This window comes from Muntiacus reevesi, chromosome 12, assembly GCF_963930625.1.
Source record: "Muntiacus reevesi chromosome 12, mMunRee1.1, whole genome shotgun sequence".
Taxonomy (NCBI): domain Eukaryota; kingdom Metazoa; phylum Chordata; class Mammalia; order Artiodactyla; family Cervidae; genus Muntiacus; species Muntiacus reevesi.
This window is the reverse complement of record NC_089260.1, coordinates 10,725,672-10,744,938: the sequence shown is the minus strand read 5'-3', so window position 1 is coordinate 10,744,938 and position 19,267 is coordinate 10,725,672. Positions and strand designations below refer to the sequence as shown.

General features: G+C 41.0%; 1 protein-coding gene across 2 annotated transcripts; it reads left to right on the top strand.

Moving 5' to 3' along the window:
- Nucleotides 1-8,893: 8,893 nt before the first annotated feature.
- On the top strand, nucleotides 8,894-16,446 carry RBM12B (RNA binding motif protein 12B). Of its 2 annotated transcripts, none has more exons than XM_065902864.1 (3): nucleotides 8,894-9,046; nucleotides 12,219-12,263; nucleotides 12,826-16,446. In XM_065902864.1, the coding sequence occupies exon 3, from the start codon at nucleotides 12,854-12,856 to the stop codon at nucleotides 15,830-15,832; it is 2,979 nt and encodes a 992-aa protein (XP_065758936.1). In that variant the 5' UTR covers nucleotides 8,894-9,046; nucleotides 12,219-12,263; nucleotides 12,826-12,853; the 3' UTR covers nucleotides 15,833-16,446. The 2 variants fall into 2 exon arrangements, with proteins under 2 accessions (XP_065758936.1, XP_065758937.1); XM_065902865.1 differs by lacking the exon at nucleotides 8,894-9,046 and adding an exon at nucleotides 9,053-9,292.
- Nucleotides 16,447-19,267: the final 2,821 nt, after the last annotated feature.

Genomic DNA, 19,267 nt, shown 5'->3' with positions numbered 1-19,267 from the left:
CTTCTCCAGGGGATCTTCCCGACCCAGGGATCGAACCCGGGTCTCCCGAATTGCAGGCAGATGCTTTAACCTCTGAGCCACTAGGGAATCCCTACACTGCAACATATCTGCCAGCAATTTGGTAAGTCTTGTGCAGTGTACACCAGGACCTCTTTGACCTTGCCTCTTCTGGGGAACTTTGGTTTCAATTTGGGAAACTTTGGTTCCAATTTGGGGAACTTTGGTGCCAATCCGGAGAATTTTGATTTCAACTGGGGGAGTTCTCCCTGTGAAGGGCAATTCCTTTTGTAAGGCACACCTTGGACAAGTTCACAGGTCTAGTGGGAATGGGAAATCATATTTGGGGCATTCACGCCATTTGGCTTTGACTTCTGAGCATCTCTTTGCCGTCCTCTTGGGGCATTTTTACCATTTGGCTTTTTGATTTCTGGGTATTTCTTTGCCCTTTATTTTGAGTATGACTTCCAGCTGGTGAGGTTTCGGTTTTGTTTGGTTGCTTTGGTTTGAGCCTGCCGATTGGTTTGAGTATGCAGACATCTGGTACAAACTGCTTGAGCTAAAATAGGAAGCGCTTCCTCTAAGATTCTACCCACCCCCTTACCTGGGAACCCCTTTGGAAAAGTTTTAAATGACTGGTCAACCTATGGGTTTCCCTGTTGGTTCAGACAGTAAAGAAATCTCTTGGCAATGCAGGAGACCTGGGTTTGATCCCTGGGTTGGGAAGAGCCCTTGGAGAAGGGAATGGCTACCCACTCCAATATTCTGGCCTGGAGAATTCCATGGACAGAGGAGCCTGGCAGGCTAGGGTCCATGAAGTCTCAAAGAGTCAGACACGACTGAGTGACTTTCACTCACTCAAAGCCAATAAAAGGGTCTAAAACTAACAATTAGACCTTTACTGGCACAGGATGTGAAATTGGACTGAAGTTTCCCTCCCCTTGTGCCCAGGTCCTCAGGGGAAAAAGTGGGGAGCAGGAAAAAGCTTTTAAAACTCAAGCATAAAAAACCGAGATTTCAAAAAAAAAAAAAAAAAAAAAACCCGAGATTTCTGATTTGGTCTTCATGTAAAATTTACTTTGTAAATGAACTATTATAATTGACTTGAAAGTTGTTCAGTTGCTCAGTCATGTCCAACTCTTTGCAACCCCATGGCAGTATGCCAGGCTTCCCTGTCCTTCACTATCTCCTGAAGTTTGCTCAAACTCACGTCCATTGATTGGGGGATGCCATTCAACCATCTCATCATCTGTTGCCCCCTTCTCCTGCCTTCAATCTTTCCCAGCATCGGTTCTTTTCCAATGAGTTGGCTCTTCACTTCAGGTGGCTGAAGAGGAGAAGTATTGGAGCTTCGGCATCAGTCCTTCCAATGAATATTCAGGGCTGATTTCCTTTAAGATCGACAACAACAAGGGCATTTGCCATCTGCCTCTGTGGAGACTGAACTCTGTGCTGCTGCAGCTGTTGACCTTCAACACCCTTTGAAGGAGTTCAGGGTGGAATGAGGCACTTTGTGCTCCACGGAATCTGGTGGAACAGGTCTTTAGATATTTTCAGGAGCTGATTTCATGATCCCAATCTTTGCACTTCTTCAAATCTAGAAAATCACTTAATCCCTTTCTGGTGACATCAGCTCCTTGTGACCGGCAGCAAAACTTTTGTAAAGTAAGCCCTTGATTGCACTGAGCTCCCCCTTCACTGAAATCTTATATATTGACTTTCCCTGACTCCCTCTTTGGGGCAGTATCTCAGAGCTATCTGAGGTGCTGCCCCCCGGGCTGTGGCCCTCATTTCACCCCAAATAAAACTTAACTCACAAATCCCAAGTTATATATCTTTTTAGTTGACAGTGGTATCAGCTCCATATCTGAGGTTGTCAATATTTCTCCCGACAATCTTGATTCCAGCTTGTGCTTCCTCTAGCCTGGCATTGTGCACAATGTACTCTGCATCCACGTTAAATAACCAAGGTGACAATATGCCTTGCCATACTCCTTTTCCAGTTTTGAACCAGTCAGTTGTTCCATGTGTGTTTCTAACCAGTGCTTCTTAACCTGCATACAGATTTCTCAGGAGGCAGATAAGGTGGTCTGGTATTCCCATCTCTTTAAACATTTTCCAGAGTTTGTTTTGATGCACACAGTCAAAGCCTTTAGGGTGGTAAATGAAGCAGGTTTTTCTGGAATTCATTTGCTTTTTCTATGATCCAGTGGATGCTGGCAATTGGATTGGTTCCTCTGGCTCCTTTGACTTTTCTAAATCCAGCTTCTACATCTGGAAGTTCTTAGTTCACATACTGTTGAAGCCTAGCTTGGAGGATTTTGAGCATGACCTTGCTAGCATGTGAAATAAGTGCAATTGTGCGGTAGTTGGAATATTCTTTGGCATTGCCTTCTTTGAGATTGAAATAAAAACTGACTTTTTGAGTTTTCCAAATTTGCTGGCATGTTGAGTGCAGCACTTTAACAGCATCATCTTTTAGCTTTTTACATAGCTGAGCTGGAATTTCATCACCTCCACTAACTTTGTTTGAGGCCCACTTAACTTCACATTGTAAGATGTCTGGCTCCAGGTGAGTGACCACACCATCCTGGCTATCCAGGTCATAAAGACATTTTGTTTTGTACAGCTTCTGTGTATTCTTGCTGTTCTTAATCTCTACTGCGTTTGTTAGATCCTTTCCATTTCTGTCTTTATTTTGCTTATGTTTGCATGAAATATTTTCTTGGTATCTCTAAGTTCTGAATTTTGAAACTTGAAAGCAAGCACTTAGAAATTAAATCTAAATATATAGAAAATTGGCCAAGATAAATATTAGGACCTGTATTCTGGGAAATATTCAGTACTAAATTGATATCTGCTATTGAATGTGGCTGAAGCTTGTTGGTTTGATTAACATAGACATGTCCTTAGAGTTATCTATGTTAAGTTTAATTCTGTTGTACCTAAGTTTACCAGATGTCAAATAAGACCTTATTCCATCTGTTACAGATTTGTCAACAAGAAAAGTAACTCAATGTAAAAAGACCCACAAAACTTAAGGAAAGCAAGATATGTGTTTTTGTTGCAGTCAGTTCAGTCACTCAGTCCTGTCTGACTCTTTGCAACCCAATGGACTGCAGCATGCCAGGTCTCTCTGTCCATCACCATCTCCCGGAATCTACCCAAATTCATGTTCATTGAGTCGGTCATGCCATCCAACCATCTCATCCTCTGTCCTCCCCTTCTCCTCCTGCCCTCAATCTTTCCCAGCATCAGGGTCTTTTCAAATGAGTCAGCTCTTTGAATCAGATGGCCAAAGTATCGGAGTTTCAGCTTCAGCATCAGTACTTCCAATGAATATTCTGGACTGATTTCATTTAGAATGGACTGATTGGATCTCCTGGCAGTCTAAGGGACTCTCAAGAGTCTTCTCCAACACCACAGTTTAAAAGCATCACTTCTTTGGCTCTCAGCTTTCTTTATAGTTCAACTCTCACATCCACACATGATTACTGGAAAAACCATAGCTTTGAGTAGATGGACCTTTGTTGGCAAAGTAATGTCTCTGCTTTTTAATATGCTGTCTAGGTTGGTCATAACTTTTCTCCCAAGGAGTAAGCATCTTTTAATTTCATGGCTGCAGTCACCATCTACAGTGATAAAGTCTATCACTGTTTCCATTGTTTCCCCATCTATTTGCCATGAAGTGATGGGACCAGATGCCATGATCTTAGTTTTCTGAATGTTGAGTTTTAAGCCAACTTTTTCACTCTCCTCTTTCACTTTCATCAAGAGGCTCTTTAGTTCTTCACTTTCTGCCATAAGGGTGAAGTCATCTGTATACTGAGGTTATTGATATTTCTCCCAGCAATCTTGATTCCAGCTTGTGCTTCCTCCAGCCCAGCATTTCTCATGATGTACTCTGCATATAAGTTAAATAAGCAGGGTGACAATATACAGCCTTGACACACTCCTTTTCCTATTTGGAAACAGTCTGTTGTTCCATGTCCAATTCTATTACTTCCTGACCTGCATACAGATTTCTCAAGAGGCAGGTCAGGTGGTCTGGTATTCCCATCTCTTTAAGACTTTTCCACAGTTTGTTGTGATTCACACAGTCAAAGGCTTTAGCATAGTCAATAAAGCAGAAATATATGTTTTTCTGGAACTCTCTTGCTTTTTTGATGATCCAGCAGATGTTGGCAATTTGATCTCTGGTTCCTCTTTCTTTTCTAAATCCAGCTTGAACATCTGGAAGTTCATGGTTCACATACTGTTGAAGCCTGGCTTGGAGAATTTTGAGCATTACTTTGCTATCGTGTGAGATGAGTGCAATTGTGCGGTAGTTTGAACATTCTTTGGCATTGCCTTTCTTTGGATTTGGAATGAAAACTGACCTTTTCCAGTTCTGTGGCCACTGCTGAGTTTTCCACATTTGCTGGCATATTGAGTGCAGCACTTTCACAGCATCATCTTTCAGGATTTGAAATAGCTCAACTGGAATTCCATCATCTCCACTAGCTTTGTTCGTAGTGATGCTTCCTAAGGCCCACTTGACTTCACATTCCAGGATGTCTGGCTCTAGGTGAGGTTTTGTTGCAGGGAGGAAGTCAGTGCTGACTGCATGTTGGAAACTGTTCCTTTGACTTGCTTTCATTTTTATGATGATACTCACTCAGTGACTAGCCTGGAAGACGCTGACCCTCTGCTTGACTGTAAGCTAAAGTGCCTTTGGCCAGCTGATGGAGAGATAGTTTGTCCCTGCCCACATGTGAACAGAAGAGATTAACTCACCCCTTCTGAAGGCTGGCCATTCCCTTGGAGACGTTTTGCAGGACTGAAGACCCTTTCACTTTAGTTCTCCACTGCATCTCCCTCTCTATTCTGCTTTTTGTCTTAGTTCCTCACTGCTTCTTTCTCTCTGATTGATAAAAAGAACTTGGCATCCAGACCCCGATAAGATGGTTATTTTTAGGTGCTAGCCTGCCATCTTCTCGGTCTCCTGACTCCCCAGAGAGGTAAGTCTCTTCCTTGCCTCAACACCTCATTTTTCGGAGTCGTTGGCCTGTTGTGTGATGAGCAGAGCAAGCTTGGGCTCGGTAACATTTTCCATGGAAGGTATAAGGAATAAAAGATACTGAATTGTGCATGATCAGGATTCTCTAAGACTGGATTGAGTTTAGTTGGTCAAATGGATTTTGTTAAAAATGGGCTGGAACAAGACTGGCTATGTTACCAAGTTCAAGCTTGTTTCTCTCTTTCTCCTTGTCCCTATTTTTTGTCTCGTTTGATTTTCTGTCTTTCTAGACATTTGCTCTCTGTATCTTTTTTAGCATTAGAATCAAACTGGAGTACATATTTTACTCACATTTATTACAAACCACTTGCATTTTTTCTCTTAATTTAAAAATCAAATAAACACATTATATAACTATCTTAAAATTTGCCAAATTATGAGGAACTTTTTCTTGTATAATTTATATCAATTATTTTTCTCTGGGTATTGGCCCTCAGTATTAAAAAATGTCCCGCCCACTGGGTGAGACTCTGAGTATAATGCTGTTTCCTCTGCCGCTGGCTCAGTCTAGGGTTTTATGGTGATGGGATTAGTTTCCGGGTGGTCTTTGGCCAATCATTCTAATTCGGAGTCTTTCCTGGTGGCGCACCCATCGCTCAGCCAAGATGGATGCTAGCAAGACGGAATTCTGGGAAGTGGATGGACACGCAGTGTCGTCTTTCAGCCTTTCCCAAACTCTTCTGGTTGGTGGTGGCTTATTAGTTCTGTATTCCTTATCAGGATCTCCTGTCATAAAACAACTCATGCAAATGGTTACTATGGTGCCTGGCCAGGGTGGGCGGTTTCAATCAGTGTGCTTCCCCTAACAAGCTGACCAAGAAGATGGCAGGTTAGTGCCTCAAAATAACCATCTTATTGGGGTCTGGATGCGAGGTTCTTTTCATAGAGCCAAAGAGAAAGAAGCCAGGAGGAACTAAAGTCAAAAGACAGACCAGAGAGGGAGAGGCAGTGGGGAAGTAAAGTGAAAGTGTCTTCAGTCTTGCAAAACATCTTCCAGGGAATGGCCAGGCTTCGGAATAGGTGTGTTAATCTCTTTTCATTGTAGTTATTCACAGGTGGGCAGGGTCAGATCATCTCTCTGAGAACTGAACAAAGGCACTTCAGTTTACCCTCAGGCGAGGGACAGAGTCCTCTGAAGCAGGCCCTTAGGTATGATCAGAATATCAAAAGCAAGGAAAAGCAAGAAACTGTTCCAACATAGAGTCAGAATTGGCTTCTTTACAACAGCTTTGGTTTTCCCTCCAGTATTGTTGAAACATTGCTTTTTACTACAGACTATGTAAATATCTTTGCCTTTATGGGATTTGTATTAATATTTGCTTTTGAGATCTCTGGTTACTTTGGCTAAGCAATGAGTATTGTCTTACAATGATTGAGCTTGACCAAGTGTTTTAAAACTTTTTGGCAAGCTTCCCAAATATCAAATTGTAATTAAAATTCTTTTGAATTCCAGCTAACTTTGGGATACTTTACAGTGCCCCGAAGTTCTCCTAGCGAGAAATATTTAACTAGAATTATTTTGTAGGTTAAATGTAATCATTCATAATTCTGGTTACTGTAACCAAGTTTATGTATCAAGTGTTTACCATATCTTTTGTTATTTATGTACATTTTTGTACTCTGATGCTGTTACAAAAAAGGATTCATTATTAAGGAGATTCACAAGAGAGCTAAGGAAGCAGTCACAACATTTCCACATCACAGTGATGGCTAGGTGAGGTTTCCATCCCATGTGAATTACAACAAGGAGCTGTCCTGCCCCTGAGGCCCATCGATCAGGCATCCAGAGATCTTCATTCCCTGCCAGGCAGCGTAGGTGCCCCCTACTCAGCCTTGAAACACACAAGACAGACCTTCACCCCTCTGCTTCCCATAAGAATGTGGGAGTAAAATATCTGAGAGTAGAAAAGAAAACAGGAGGGGAGGGGGATGGGCACAACTTTTGAAAGAAAGACATCACCCAAGAAAATTACGTAGGCTGATTACAGGCAAATAGATCCAAGATGGTTGAGTAGTCCTAGAGCCTCAGTGTATGCTCTTTGTAATGGATCAGCAAAATAAGCGACATCCCCAGCTGGTGGTGGCCCAATTCAATATAAAGAAACTTTTAGGGACAGAAAATGTAAATGAGATTAGAACTTTTAGATAAACTGTTAAGAATGAATATGCTTTGGAAATCTCTGTCTAAAATAGTCTTTGCAATTTTGCTAACTTAAAATTCTGGAGTTGCATTAAAAAAGTGAGGAAAGTTTATTGAATATTTGGGTCATTCCCAAATAAGACACTGAAACATTAATTACTGAACATTGACTTCCTTTTACAGAGAAACTAAAGATATTTAACACTATTAATGAATATGTTTGGTGCCGCCCTGCAATGTTCTCAATCCGAAAGCTTTTGTTTTAGAAATTATCACTGGTATTTGTTACTGGTCTACAAAATACTAATGCAGAGGACATTAATTGCTTACTTCTTAATTTTCACAAGAAGTGAAGGTTTTAAGAGAAGAGGATTCTAATAAAACTATGTGATTAAAGCTAACAGAAATAAAAAATTTTCAGCAAACAATAGGAAAGCAGGGTGTAAGTTATCAGTAAAGATGGCATGTGGAATGGAGTTGAATTTTATCGAGGGAAAAGGAAATAGGTCTGACTTACAGCTGACTGTTTCTGATTGGAAAAAATAAAGTTGTTGTACAGAAAGTGGTGAACCGTTTGAGGAAAGCAGACCCCAAAGAAAACAGCTTTGTGCATGATCAGGAGTGACGCGGGGCTTCCCTGCTGGTCGGCGGAAAGAATCTGCCTGCCAATGCAGGACACAGGAGGCACAGGTTCGAGCAAAAATATTCCACTCTGCTCATCTTGGTGAGCTTCTCTGGTCCTTAAATGCTGCCTGTGGAGATTTCGTTGCTGTTCCTCCTCTGACTAGGAACTGTTCCTGCCTTTTACAGTTCAGGAGACCTGGGTTCCACCCCCGGGCTGGGAAGATCCTCTGGAGAAGGAAATCGCAACCCACTCCAATACTCTTGCCTGGAGAACCCCGCGGACAGAGGAGCTTGGTAGGCTGCAGTCCATGGGGTTGCAGAGTCAGACACCACTGAGTGACTTCACTTCACCCACCATACCATAATTACTATCATTCTCTTATTTGAATAACTGTTGATGTTGACGGCTGCCTTTTGGAATTGAGAGAAGACCATGGAGGCTGGAGTCTTGCCTATTAGGAACAAAGTGAAAGTGAAGTCGCTCAGTCATGTCCGACTCTTTGCGACCCCATGGACTGTAACCTACCAGGCTCCTCTGTTCATAGAATTCTCCAGGCAAGAATATTGGGAGTAGGTTGTCATTTCCTTCCCCAGGGGATCTTCCCGACCCAGGGATCGAACCCGGGTCTCCCACATTGTGGGCAGACGCTTTACCGTCTGAGCCACCAGGGAAGCCAAAGAAACAAAAAGGGGACAAAAAGGCCTCCGCGCCCAGGAGTCCCATGGGGCCTTGCTCAGCAACCAAAAGTGTTTCCTCTGCTTTTGCGAGTCTTTTTGTAGCCCTTGGGAATCACGAACGTTCGTCCAGTGTACTTCGGCTGTTACACAGGTTTCCCGTCACAGCCATGTGCCGACCGCAAACTTCTGTTAACGCAAGCTCTCTGCCAGCCGGGAGGAAAGGCCCGCGCGGCCCAGGCTCTGAGCATGCGCAAGAGGTCGGTCCCGCCGGGCCCCCAGGCGCCGCCTCCCTCCCTCTTGACAACGGGAAGTCTGGGAGCGTTGGGGCGCGTGCGCAGACGGGGCCGGGGCGGCGGGGGAGGGGGTAGGGGGACGCCTGCAGAGCGCATGGGCAGAGCCAGTGTACGTCCGTTTGTCCGGAGCGAAGGGGAGAGAGTGGGCGCCATCTTCTCCTGGGCTCGCTGAGGGCTCTCCCGGCTCTGGGGAGGCTGCTGCGGACGAGGAGTGCTCCCCGCCCCCAGCCTTGGGGTTCCGACTCGGCGGCAGCGGTGTGTGTTTGATCGCCCGAGTGCGAAGCAGTTACCGCAGGGGCGTCGGGCGTGGGGAGGGCTTGGCGGCCGGGAACGAAGCGCAGGGAAAGGCGGGGCCGCGCCAGCAGCGAGCGTAGCTTCTGCCGTCAGGGCACCCTCTTTCCCCTGCTAACCGCACCCGACTTCCCCGGCACCCTCCGTGTGGTGGTGTGCGTGCCCCTGCCAGTCGGCTTGAGAGAGTGGAGATCTGGAAGGATTCCATAGGTACTGGTTTTTCTTTGCTATGTCATCGCAGTCAGTGGTGGCAGGAAAAGCGCTTGGAGGCCCGGCTAGTTTTAGGCTTGAGGGGAGCCCGAATGGTTAGATGTAGGGACAGCTCACCCTTGGGCGAGTCGGGGCGGAATGTTTGCCCTTGAGCCGGTGTACTGGAAAGGCACGGAGGTTGGGTGGTCCAGGTTGATTTGAAGGCTGATTTGGCTGAAGGTCTGGCAAGAGCATCGGATCCCACGTAGGAACTTTGGCCTGGAGCAAAAGAAGGAAGCTCTGACCCCTGGGAGTATGGACAAAGGCTTTTTGGGCTATAGAAGCAAAGCCTTCGGATGATCCCAGTTGAGGAGGATGGATGTTAATGGGAATTCCTGTGCCGTGTGGATTCGTCTTCATTTCCAGTTTCTACTGGGGACTTGGCTCTGTCGTCAAGCCTTTGGCTTTTGATTTTAATCATCTACGTTATAAAAGGATAAAAAGGCAAATCGTCATAAAGAATCCTTATGGAGTGGGGTAGATTATTTTCTGCAGGGTTCACTCTTGCATTGTAAATGTACTTCATCATGACTTTAGGTTTTAAGAAATAGCACTTATCTCTCCCTCACCATGTCTGGAAAATGACTTTCTATTCTCTGGTTAAGATAAATGGATCTGAGATAATACCATTTCAAGTTAGCTTTCCTCCCTTTTCCCTAAGGCTTGATTAGAAAATAAGCATTTCGTGGGGTTTTTGTGATAATGATTAAGTGGGATGAATCGTTGGATAAAATCAGCTAAGTTATTTAAAATGAGCTTGTTAATTTCAGCCACTTACCCTTAAATGAGCTTTTAACGATTCACTTGGCTTTTTTTTTTTTTATAGGTTAGAAGTTGTAATAGCTCACTTTCTTTAAATCAACACAGCTATAAAGATGGTTTTGTTGCATTCATAAGAAGAGACATTTTAAATGTAGAGTAGGGTTTTTTGCTTTTTGTGTAGTGTTCTAAGAATAGAGTTTCTGGGGTATTTGCTTAGGAAAATCACGTGGAAACCACAGGAAAGTTGCTCATTTTGATAGCTGGTCTTATAGGTGATCTCCTAAGTGTATATCTCTAGAGGGATAAATAGTACATTACCCTTCTATTTCAAGGGCAAAAAAGTTTAAGCAATAGTTATGTTTCACTGTGGCAAATTAGAAAATTTTTTAATATTCTTGAATTGGAATTCATGAATTTGTACTCATGAAACTACTTAAAGTATTGCTTTCAAATTAGGATAAATGATAAGAGTTTTAAAAATTTGACGGTAATTAGTTTGTGAAATGTTTTCGGCTATTTTTGTAGATAGGTTTCCTTTCACATTTTTAAAAGTTTAGCAGAGATAAAATGTTTTACACTACTTTCTAAAAGTAACAGGAGCTAAGTCATTTTGCACAGGAAAGAGTCTTGGAATATTAATGTGAACAACTATTCCAGAAGCCTTTTGTAGTTTTCATTAAAATGTTGGTGTGGGTTTTTTGAAGAAATTAAGCTTATACTCATTTTTGGGGTAGTTGAGGGGTATCATGCAGATATTGTCTAATAGACTAAGTTTTAGAACTATTTTTTATGTTCACAGTAATGTTTAGTGGAACATACAAAGATTTTTGATATGTCCTATGTCTGCCCCACCATTTTCATGCATTAGTATTTTCTAGAAAACCTCACTAATACTTTTAATATCAATTTGGCATTGATAATTCAAATGTGTAAAAAATGCCAGTTAATTTCTTGATAACATTGTTAGCTGTAGTTTGAAAAGTAGTCTATGGACCCTTTTCAAAGGAAAATAGACTTTGCAGACCTCAAAGGCCATGTTTTCAGACAGCACTTAGTGGATGAGTGGTATTTAAGTGTAAGTACTGAATTAAAACACTTGCTCATTAAAGACATAATTTATAATCATTAACAGGTCTTAAAAAACATATTTGGTAAGAATACTTAGTTTGGGTATCTCTGAAAGTATGTGATATAAGGAGTCTTGAGATTTTTCAATAGTTAACACTGATATCCCCAAATATTCCAAATTAAAGTATTCTTACTATGTTTCTACCTTTCTGCATAGTCATTTGGGTTTTCCCAGAAGGCAGGACAGTTGATCAAAATAGGGTAAACCTATTAGCATAATAAAATTTGAGTTTAAGATACAGAGTAGCAATAGTAGACTATAAGAGTAGTAGAAATTGAGATTTTAGATTTTAGGGATATTTTACTATTTGTCTTAGTGGAGTCAGGAAATTGGGTTCCATGTTTGCAAGTGTGAGGTGTTTCTGTAGAACCTAAAATTATGTACAGATGGTAGCCATTGGTTTGGATTTATTGCTTTAAAAATGGTTTTCTTCATTTATTGTATCATTTATTACTTTGATTTGCTCTTATGATTTGAAAGATTTACAGGAGAGTTGGAAATGATGAATTAGATATTGGTTTTTTCAAGTGGAAGATAGGGTTTTGGGAAATTTTGGTGTTAAATTGTCATTTTACTTGTAGAAAGGATTTTTAAAAATTGGTTGTAAAATTCACATCCAGTCAAATGCACAGACCTTAAGGATGGATTCATTTAGCCTTGATAAATTTATACTCTCAGGTAACCAGTAGTCCAATCAGAATATATAACATTTTTGTCACTTTTCTGGGGCCACTTTCAATTAAGGACCAGTTGTTAAGTTTTCAGATTTTTTTGTTTCTAAATAATTTGCAGATGTCTCCTTGGAATTTCTACCTTTTTGTTAAAAGATGATTAATTTTCCCCTTGGAACAAAGACAACCATTTTGTAATACCCTTAGTTATGCCTCCGTATATTGCTTCACTTTTAATAGGTAATTGTGAAGTGAATATCCTAATCTGGCGTTAAGGTCAATTACAGGGTCCAAGGATTAATTATATTTCATTTTCTTTCCACAGTTAAGTTGCTTTTACAGAATTAACAGGTCTGCAAGAAATAAAAAGGTAAGATATCCAGAGCTTAAGGCTTTTCACAGAGGCTTGACAAAAAGAAAATTATAATAGTACACCTGGGTATGCATGGCTTCTGTACTTTATGTCTGGCCAGTGATGCACTAGTGGTAGGCAGTTTGTTATCATGAGCAGAAATTATATACTGTCCATAGATGGCTTTTATAAGTATGTAAAATTTGTTGTGGTTGGTAAAATTCTTTAATCCACTAAGCTCTCATGTTTCACTAGCAGATCTGTCTGAAAATAGTTTGGTCTTGTTGTGAAGTAGCACTTGGCAGACTTACAGAGATGTGACATTTTTTTCTACTCACACTGTATAGGATAGGTGATAGGAAATGTTTCTTCAAAGTAGCTGGTTTATTTGTATGTTTAGTTGGGAGAAAATTTATTCCATTTGTTTAAAGAATTAGATACAATCAATATCTTTGTGAACTCATATCTTGTTTTCATTTATAAATGCTGAAGAAGATAGGACCAGTAATTATTAAGCTTAGTTTTGGATTAGGTACTTCAAAAATAAGACTTGCTATTATGTGTACCTTTCTGTCTGCAGGTCATTATTGCTGTGGTTTGCGCTCAGCATGGCTGTAGTCATCCGTTTACTGGGGCTTCCTTTTATTGCGGGGCCTGTGGATATCCGTCACTTCTTCACGGGATTGACTATTCCTGATGGAGGAGTGCATATAATTGGAGGGGAAATTGGGGAGGCTTTTATTATTTTTGCAACAGATGAAGATGCAAGACGTGCTGTAAGTCGTTCAGGAGGGTTTATCAAGGATTCATCTGTAGAGCTCTTTCTTAGTAGTAAGGCAGAAATGCAGAAGACTATAGAAATGAAAAGAACTGACCGCATGGGAAGAGAGAGACCAGGATCTGGGGCATCAGGGGTTGGCAGCTTATCTAATTTTGTTGAGGCTATTAAAGAAGAAGGAAGTAATTCTGGATATGGTTCTCCAATTAATCAAGATGCTGGGTTTCATACTAATGGTACAGGACATGGTGATTTAAGGCCAAGAAAGACACGGCCATTGAAAGCTGAGAATCCTTACTTGTTTCTACGAGGCTTGCCTTACTTAGTAAATGAAGATGATGTACGTGTCTTTTTCTCTGGTTTATGTGTGGATGGAGTAATTTTCTTAAAGCATCATGATGGCCGAAATAATGGTGATGCTATAGTAAAATTTGCCTCATGTATTGATGCTTCAGGAGGTCTTAAATGTCATAGAAGTTTTATGGGTTCAAGATTTATTGAAGTAATGCAAGGCTCAGAACAACAGTGGATTGATTTTGGAGGTAATTTAATTAAGGAAGGTGAGACTTCTATGAGGACTGAAGAACATTCACCACCAAGAGGAATTAATGATAGACATTTTCGGAAACGATCTCATTCAAAATCTCCCAGAAGAACATGTTCTCGTTCTCCTCTCGGATTTTATGTTCACTTAAAAAATCTGTCTGTAAGTATCAACAAAAGAGACTTAAGAAATTTTTTTAGAGATACTGATCTGACAAATGAACAGATTAGGTTTTTATATAAAGATGAAAGAAGAACAAGATATGCCTTTGTGATGTTCAAGACGCTGAAAGACTATAACACTGCTCTGGGTTTACATAAGACTGTTTTACAATATCGTCCAGTTTATATTGATCCAGTTTCTAGGGAACAGATGCTGAAGTTCATTGAGTGTTATGAAAAGAAAAGACCAGCATCAGCAGAGAAAGAGAGACTTGGACAGGTCTCACAAAAACATTCTCAAGAAGGCTACTCTGGCCAGAAACTGTGCATATATATAAGAAATTTTCCATTTGATGTTACAAAAGTTGAAGTGCAGAAGTTCTTTGCTGATTTTTCTCTTGCTGAGGATGACATATGCTTGCTTTATGATGACAAAGGAGTTGGTCTAGGAGAAGCGTTGGTGAAATTCAAATCAGAAGAACAGGCCGTGAAAGCTGAACGTTTAAACCGACGGAGATTCTTGGGAACAGAGGTGTTGTTAAGGCTCATATCTGAGGCACAAATGCAGGAGTTTGGTGTAAATTTTTCTTCAATGTCTAGTGAAAGAATGCATGACCATTCACAGTCTTGTGATAGAGATGATCACTCCCATTCATTTGACTCAAATGATCCACCAATATACGCATTTGGCCCTTCAGAAAACTTTAGGCATCAGCAAGAGGACTTGAGGCAACTGGACAATTTCAAGCATCCTCAGGGGGATTTCCGACCACCTGATAGACGCCCTCCAGAAGACTTTAGGCATTCCCCAGAGGATTTCAGGCGGTCCCCGGAAAACTTCAGGCGCCTTCGGGAGGAACACTTCAGGCGGCCTCCTGAGGAGGACTTCCGGCACTCTCGGGAGGAAGATTTCCGGTACCCAAGGGAGGAGGACTGGAGGCGGCCACCTGAGGAGGATTTCAGGCGACCTCCCAAGGAAGATTTCAGGAGACCCCAGGAGGAGGACTGGAGGCGGCCCCCAGAGGGAGACTTGAGGAGGCCACCTGAGGAGGATTGGAGGCGGCCTCCTGAGGAAGACTTCAGACGACTTCCCCCAGGGGAATGGAGGCGACAACCTGAGGAAGACTTTAGGCGGCCCCTAGAGGAGGATTTCAGGCGACCTCCTGAGGAGGACTTCCGGCGACCCCACCAGGAGGACTTCAGGCGGCCCCATGAGGATGACTTCAGGCGGTCTCCTGAGGAGGATTTCCGAGGTTCTCCCGACGACTTCAGGCGGCCGCCCCCGGAGCACTTCCGGCGGCCGCCCCCGGAGCACTTCCGGCGGCCGCCCCCGGAGCACTTCCGTCGGCCACCCCCGGAGCATTTTCGGCGACCGCCTCAGGAGCATTTCCGGCGGCCACCGCAGGAGCACTTCAGGCGGCCATCCCAGGAGCATTTTAGACGACCGCCTCAGGAGCTTTTCAGGCGGCCACCCCAGGAACATTTCAGGCGCCCTCGAGAGGAAGATTTTAGGCACCCACAGGATGAAGATTTCAGGGGCCCCCCGGATGAAGACTTTAGGCACCCTCCTGAAGAGGACTTCAGGAGTTCTCAGGAGGAAGATTTTAGAAGCCCTTCTGATGAGGACTTCAGGCGGCTCCCGGAGGAAGACCTCAGGGAAGCTCCAGAGGAGGACTCCAGAGTTCCTGATAGTTTTAGACTTCCTGGTGAGGAGTTTAGAAGCCCCCCTGATTTTAGAAGTCATCGTCCTTTTGTGAATTTTGGTCGCCCAGAAGGTGGCAAATTTGATTTTGGAAAGCGTAATATGGGAAGTTTTCCTGAGGGGAGATTTATGCCTGATCCAAAATTAAATTGTAATTCAGGTAGAGTAACACCTATTAAGATAATGAATCTTCCATTTAAAGCTAATGTTAATGAGATTTTAGACTTTTTCCATGGTTATAGAATCATACCTGATTCAGTTTCAATACAGTATAATGAGCAAGGATTACCTACAGGGGAAGCCATTGTTGCCATGATAAACTACAATGAAGCTATGGCTGCTATTAAAGATCTGAATGATAGGCCGGTTGGCCCCCGCAAGGTTAAGTTAATTTTGCTCTAGAGAGCATTTCTAAATTCAGAATTATCTCCCCACAGTATTGAAGCGGTAAAATGCATTTTTAAGTGTTTATTTTTAATTATCTAATGAAAAGAAACATTTTGATCTGTGAACAGAAGAAATGTAAATAGTAGAATGTGAATCTGGTTTTCTTTTGCTTGCAAATTGCCATTCACTTTTTCTAACTTAAAAATATATATGCTTTTTTTTTTTTTTTTTGATGGGGGTGGGGTGGGGTGGGCTGGGGGGAGAACTAATTCCCTGAGTGCAGTAATTTTTGTTGATGTCATGGGTAAATGTCAAGACTTGTATAAAGTAGAAAACTGTGTTTGGGGAAGACAAGTTTTATGTTTACTTTTGTTTCCATTCTGTAGTCTACATCTCTACTCATATTGTATAAGGAAAACAGTGACTGACTGTTCAGGGTTAGCATTTTTATTGCTAACTGCCTACAGAATTAATGCCCTCTTCCTTGTCTGAGATATTACTGTGTTAAGCCTCTCCTTAATCATAAATAGTTCAAAATTGACAGACTGTGAACTTGAAGTTTACTTATGTAAAAGGCTTAGGAAATTAACTTTCAAAGTTTTTATAAAAATAAAAAAATTGCAACTGAATAGATGAATTAATTAACTTGTATTTGTATATAGAGAAAAAAGAATTACAGCTTCTTTTGTGAAGGTTTTCAACAGCTATATTAAATAATATGACAGGAGGGACCAGACATTCTATAATAGTATATGAGTTCTTCGTGTAGTTCTGTGGTTTCTTCCAACATCTCATCAACCAAACTGATAAGATTTACTTAGTACTTAAAAGACAAAAAAGTAATTACAGGTACAAGGGGACCTTCAGGTTCTTGTTGTGACGAATCTGATAAATGGACATAGTTTGTGTTTATAGGAAGAATTTACTGATGATTTATATAACTTGTGGTTTTTTATTCTTAATTTCAAAACTTTTTTATCTGAAGATTCAGTGACTATAACAAGAATTTTGTGAGATTGAATTTTTACTTCTTTGATATTTGACACTAGAGATTTTGCAAATACTGGATTTGATTTTTCATACCATAATAATAATGCTAACATTGGGCACTTTCTATGTGCTAGGCAGTGTAAGTGCTTTACATGCATAATGTCAATCTTAATATTCCCTAAGAGGCTTACAAGTATTTATTTCACAAATGAGATAAATTCAGAGTTTAAGTAACTTGCCTAAAGTCATAGTTGTAAATTATAAAGCCAGTTTCAACCAGACTTACTCACTCCAGTTCACGCTGTTAATACTTTGGCCTACTAACTTTGTTAAATGGTAGTTTTTAATTTTACTAAGACCATGCTGGGCTTTCTTGGTGGCTCAGTGGTGAAGAACCTGCCTGCCAGTGCAGGAGACATGGGTTCAATCGTGGGTCCGGAAGATTCCCTCAAGAAGGAAATGGCAACCTACTCCAGGATTCTTGCCTGGGAAATCCCATGGACAGAGGAACCTGGCAGGCTATGTCCATGGGGTCACAAAAGAATCTGACACGACTTAAGTGACTAAGAAAGACCATGCTAAAAATATTTTCAAAACAGTATAGGATATTTTCTTACCTCCATTGTTGCTTTAAAAATAGCATTAAAAATATGAAATTAATATGCCCAAACATCGTGAATAAAAGACAAAGTTATTAGAAGTTATTATATATCCAGGGATTCTCTCTGAGACTGACAATATATATTGGCTTCTAATTTAAAATTGTTCATTTTATCAAACATGGTTTGATTTTGGTTGGTCTTTTATAATTTACATAAAAGTTTATTTCCCTCAGTTTTGTGATAGATATTTGCCACACTGAGCAAATAATAAAATTTGAATTTATATACAGTAGTTTGGAGGGTATTGTAGAATACTTTTCAGTATTTAGCCATTTAGTACTGCAGTACTCATCTTTAGTGATTTAAAGAAGTCTAAGAAAAACAAACCGAAGTTTCTGTGTTTTTAATTATGTTGAACATCCTGCTTGCTAGTAAAATGAATTAACTGGTAAATTTGGTTCAGAAAAGTACATCAGTATGGCACTTGAAACTAGGAAGCTTATAAGCTAGGAAAATGACAATATGAAGAAAAGATTTTTTCGTGTTCAGAGATTGTATGGTTTATTTGATCACTCTTAACTGAGAAGTGTATTGGAAGACCTAAAAATGCTTCTCAAATACATATAAATAAATGACTACGATGAAGCTTAAGGTGAAGTATAACTTAATATGGAACTGCTTCTCAGTCTAGGCTAGGGTGGAATGGTGGTGGTAATTAAAAGGCTATCACAATAGTAAGCACAGGCTTCGTATTTTGATTGTAAAATTACTGGATTGATAATTGATAATTACTGGATCTTCAGTTTAATATGTTTTTTAACTTTTTAAAGTTTGCTACAGAAAACTGGCTTCTACTGCTTGGGAGCCATTTCTGCACATCTGTTCACAACTTTGCCGTCAATGACATGTTGGTAACTTAAATTGGCCATGATAGGAGTTATTTACACCATGGAAACTGGTAAGTGCAGAATATCAGGGCATTTTCCACCTCAGTGAGCCAGTTTACCAACACACCAGCAATTTCAAACATGTAAAAGAGAACAGTGCACTAAATCCTCATAAACCCATTGCCCAGCTTCAATAATTATCTCATAGCCAGTTGTGTTCCTTTCCTAGATTTATTAGGTATTTTAGTGGCATATTGGTTATCAAGTTTAATATCCAGTGGCATTTTATTTATCTTAAAGCCAAACACTTTTGACTTGAGGCATCTGAAAAATATAGATAATGCCTAGAAAGTAAGCTTAATCTCATAACCAAGAGATAGTAAGACTCCTTAGGAGTGCACACTTAACACACTTACTGACAATATTGTCATGAGTATTGGGTCTTGGTCCATATATCACCTATTAAGCAGTGACCCTATCACCTCCATCTCTGCATTAAATGTTAGCTAATATTAGTGAATTGTAATAGGTACTATATGATCTTTATATATGAATTAACTGTATAGTTTCAATAACCCTAATAACCTATTTTGGAGACAAATGGAAGCCTGTAGCCAACCAACTAGTCAGACTGGTTGCCTGTCTTTTCATAAGGAAGCTACAAAGGTTTTTATATTTTAAAGTATGGTTACCTAAGTATGTAATAGCCTTGATTTTGTCTCAGTTCACCAACTGTAGAAATAGTTATTTTATAACTCTTTTAAGACCTTACCTTGTGGCTTTAGTGGTAAAGAACCTGCCTACGAATGCAAGAGACACGGGTCTGATCCCTGGACCACGCAGATTCCTTGAAGGCAATGGCAATCCGTTCTAGTATTCTTGCCTGGGAAATCCCATGGACAGAGAGCCCTGGTGGGCTAGAGTCCATGAGGTCACAAATGCTGGACACAACTTAGCGAGTAAACAGCAAC

Excerpts from the sequence above, each read along its gene's own strand:
- RBM12B (XM_065902864.1), top strand. The coding sequence starts at position 12,854 with ATGGCTGTAGTCATCCGTTTACTGGGGCTTCCTTTTATTGCGGGGCCT.